This window comes from Pteropus vampyrus, unplaced genomic scaffold (genome assembly GCF_000151845.1).
Source record: "Pteropus vampyrus isolate Shadow unplaced genomic scaffold, Pvam_2.0 Scaffold529, whole genome shotgun sequence".
Lineage (NCBI taxonomy): Eukaryota > Metazoa > Chordata > Mammalia > Chiroptera > Pteropodidae > Pteropus > Pteropus vampyrus.
The window spans coordinates 268964-272343 of record NW_011889310.1 but is presented as its reverse complement, the minus strand read 5'-3'; the positions used below and the strand labels follow the sequence as shown (position 1 = coordinate 272343).

The window sequence follows — 3380 nt, the reverse complement described above, 5'->3', positions numbered from 1 at the left end:
CCATATACACAAATGTTATATGCTCGCTTAAAATTAATAAATTTAATGCTGCCAGTAATTTATGGACAGGGCATAACTAAGCTGCATAGAAAAATACTAGGAAAGTGGATATAATTATTCAGGCTTTTAAAGATAGCCATTTGGAATGTGAGGCCATTGTCAAGAGTTATAACGGACAATCTTAAAGGCTCTGAGAGAGGAGTAACCAGTCCCTATCTTTAGCATTCCAGCCAGATTTAGTTAATCTAATCTAGTTTCCAGAGGTTTCTGAAGAGGCATTCTGATGGGCCTCTTCGGAACAGACTTGTGCGTTTCTATGAGAGCAATCCTTAAGATGGAGAGAGAAGCAGATCTTAGTCCAGGGTAGCTGAGCAGAATTCCTCCAGTTGGATAATCTAATAGCCTGGTGAAGAAAATAATTTCATTTGGAGTTTGGACAGTCCTGGGGTGGCCTTTGTTTCTCCCTTTTTTTTTTTTGAGTCAAAATGAAAGTTTATTAGAAAAGGGATAACACTCCACAGACAGAGTGTGTTCTCCTCTCAGAGGCAGAAAGTGAGAAGGACAGTGCAAGAGACACAGAGACAGAGTAAAGGGACTGAGAGGGACTGAGAGGGACAGAGACAATAGAGACGAGGACAGTGAGAGAGACAGAGAAAAAGGCACTGAGAGGGACCGGCTTTCGTTTCTAATTGAGAAGCTTGTCCGTGGATTAGCAAAATAATTTAAGCTAAAAAAAATTTACCTGGCAGTGACCCTAGTTGTCACTGTAGACATGACAAGATTAGTCACGATAGTGTGCAAACATCACTGATTAGGGAATAGGTCTTTAAAGTAAACTGACAAGTAAAAATATGCCGGGCAGTTCTATTTAGTTGTGTTCTAATTAGCTTTGTTTCAGTCAGTAGATGATAAATATTTTCCTATGTTTTAAAGTAGAATTCTGGCACAGGGTAGGACCCCATGCCTGCTGCTAGGATCATTATTATAATTTCCAGATTGTCTGCTCATGGCTACCAAGTGCCAGCTACTGGCTAGATTCTCCTGGCAATGGAAGAGTCTTTGCTGGAATTCTCCAAGACCCCATTAAGGATCGCCCAAAACAACAGTTGAGATAATGATGTGATTTTCTTCCTTATTCCGTTAATATGGTGAATGACAGTAATTGAATTTTTTGTAACATTATTGATTTTCAAATGTTGAACCAGCCTTTCCTCCCAAGATTAAACCCACATGGTTGTATTGCGGGACCCTTATTATGTAGTGCCAGGTTCAATTTGCCTATATATTGGTAAAGATTTAGGGGTGTATGTTCACGGAGTTGTCTCTGTGGGGAGGTTTATGAGTTGTTTCTTTAATGGATATAGATTTTCTATTTTGCTTAAGTCGCTGTTGGTATATGCTGTGCCTATGGTTCACCCCGCTTCTCTGTGGCTCGGAATGTGCCTCCAGGCAGAAAGTTGAGACAGTAGTAGGGCTCACCTCCTTGTTTCCTTTCTCTTGGGTGTCACAGTCCCATGTTGCCTGTCGCCAGTTTCTGAAAACACCTGTCTCATGTATTCTGTCCAGCTTTCCAGTTGTTCCTGGCAGAAGGGTGAATGTGGGCTTTGTTCTGCCATTATGACCAGAAATGGAGCTCCATAAGCTTTTTCAGGCATCAAAGAGAATGGCAATTTTTGTTGCTTTAAGTTCAGCAAGATCTATAAGCTTGGACTCGAAACTATAGATAAATGGGCTCCGTCTCCCTTTTAATCTTCGACTATAATCCCAGTTGCAGTTTAGCTGTCCTTCACAAAATATTGGAACCACTGTTTTCTTTTTATTTTTATTAGATTTATTGGGGCGACATTGGTTAATAAAATTATGTAGGTTTCAAGTGTACAATAATACGTCATATGTATATTGTATCGTGTTCACCACCCAATGTTAAATTTCTGCTCATCACCGTAAATCAGAAATTGAACTTTAACCTTATTTCTCTCTCCATTTAAGTTTCCTTCAGCGTTCGAGTTTAATGAACTATTCTTGATTACAATCTTGGATCACCTTTATAGCTGTCTCTTTGGGACTTTTTTGTGCAACTGTGAACAGCAGCGATTCAAAGAGGTAAGTACGTTATATCCTATCCATTGCTTTCCTGATTGCTCGGGTGCCTTTCCCTAAGTGCCATTGTAGAACGAGGGCTGAATGGAGAGGAGATTTGGGTCTAGCCCTGCTGCTGTCTGTAGATGGAGAGGTTGTGCTGGATGCATGCCTGGGATCAGCACCCCAGTGCAGCTGTCTGATCTTCCTCATCTGATCCAAGCCCCTCACTTTGTGGGGGTCAGGGGGTTGGGACAGCGAGCCCATGGCTCTCTGAGGTCTGTAGGGTCAGTACTAGATCCTGGACCCCCTAACTCCAGGCTCGTGTACTTTCCACCGCACCAACTCCAAGATGAGAAGACTTGCTTGTCATTCTCTGTGCTATTGGGCAGAGGGCACTTGGAGATCTGGGAAAATGGTGTCTGTAAATGAGCCACAAACCTCCCTCTGGATATAGCGAGCTAAACTTTCTTCTCCATCAAGCTGGTAGAGCAGTGGCTACTGAGCTGCAGAGTCACATCTCAGCTCTTCTTCCTTTGGAATAAAAGAAATGATCGAAAGTGAGGAACTGTTGGGGAAAGGCAGATTAAAGAGCATCCTCTGGGTAACAGAAGAATACTATGGCCTGTGGGAGAAGTGTATTAGAACATTATAGAACACAGGAAGAGACAGTAGGTCACCAGCACCTCCTCCCTCTCTCTCAGCCTCCCCACAGCTGAGTGCCCCTCATTCTGCGCCACTCCCCTCTGGCTCTCCCCCACCTCACTGGCCTCCCCTGCTCAGTCTCTTCCCTTTTTTATTAAAATTAGTGGGGTGACATTGGTTAATGAAGTCATAAAGGTTTCAAGTATACAATTCAATAATATGTCATATGTGTATTACATTGTGTGTTCACCACCCAAAGTTAAATTTCCTTCCATCACCATATATTTAACCTCCTTTACTCTTACCTACCTCCCCTCCTCCCCACTTTCCCTCTGGTAAACCACTAAACTGTTGTCTGTGTCTATGAGTTTTTGTTTTTCTTGTTCATTTGTTGCTGTTTTATATCCCACATGAGTGAAATCATATGGTTCTCAACTATTTCTGACTTATTTCACTTAGCGTGACAATCTCAAGATCCATCCATGTTGTCACAAATAACAGTATTTCATCTTTTCTTACTGCCAAGTAATATTCCGTTGTATATATGTACCACAGCTTCTTTATCCAATCTTTTATCGTAGGACACTTCGGTTGCTTCCATGTCCTGCCCATTGTGAATAATGCTGCTATGAACATCGGAGTGCACATGTGTTTGC

General features: G+C 42.0%; 1 protein-coding gene across 1 annotated transcript in view; it reads left to right on the top strand.

The window, feature by feature from the left end:
* Window positions 1-3380, top strand: part of MTMR1 (myotubularin related protein 1) — a 57141-nt gene that overhangs the window by 38594 nt on the left and 15167 nt on the right. The window contains exon 12 of the mRNA XM_023525125.1: window positions 1990-2103. Within this exon, the coding sequence (XP_023380893.1) occupies window positions 1990-2103 (114 nt within the window). The remainder of the gene's footprint in view (window positions 1-1989; window positions 2104-3380) is intronic.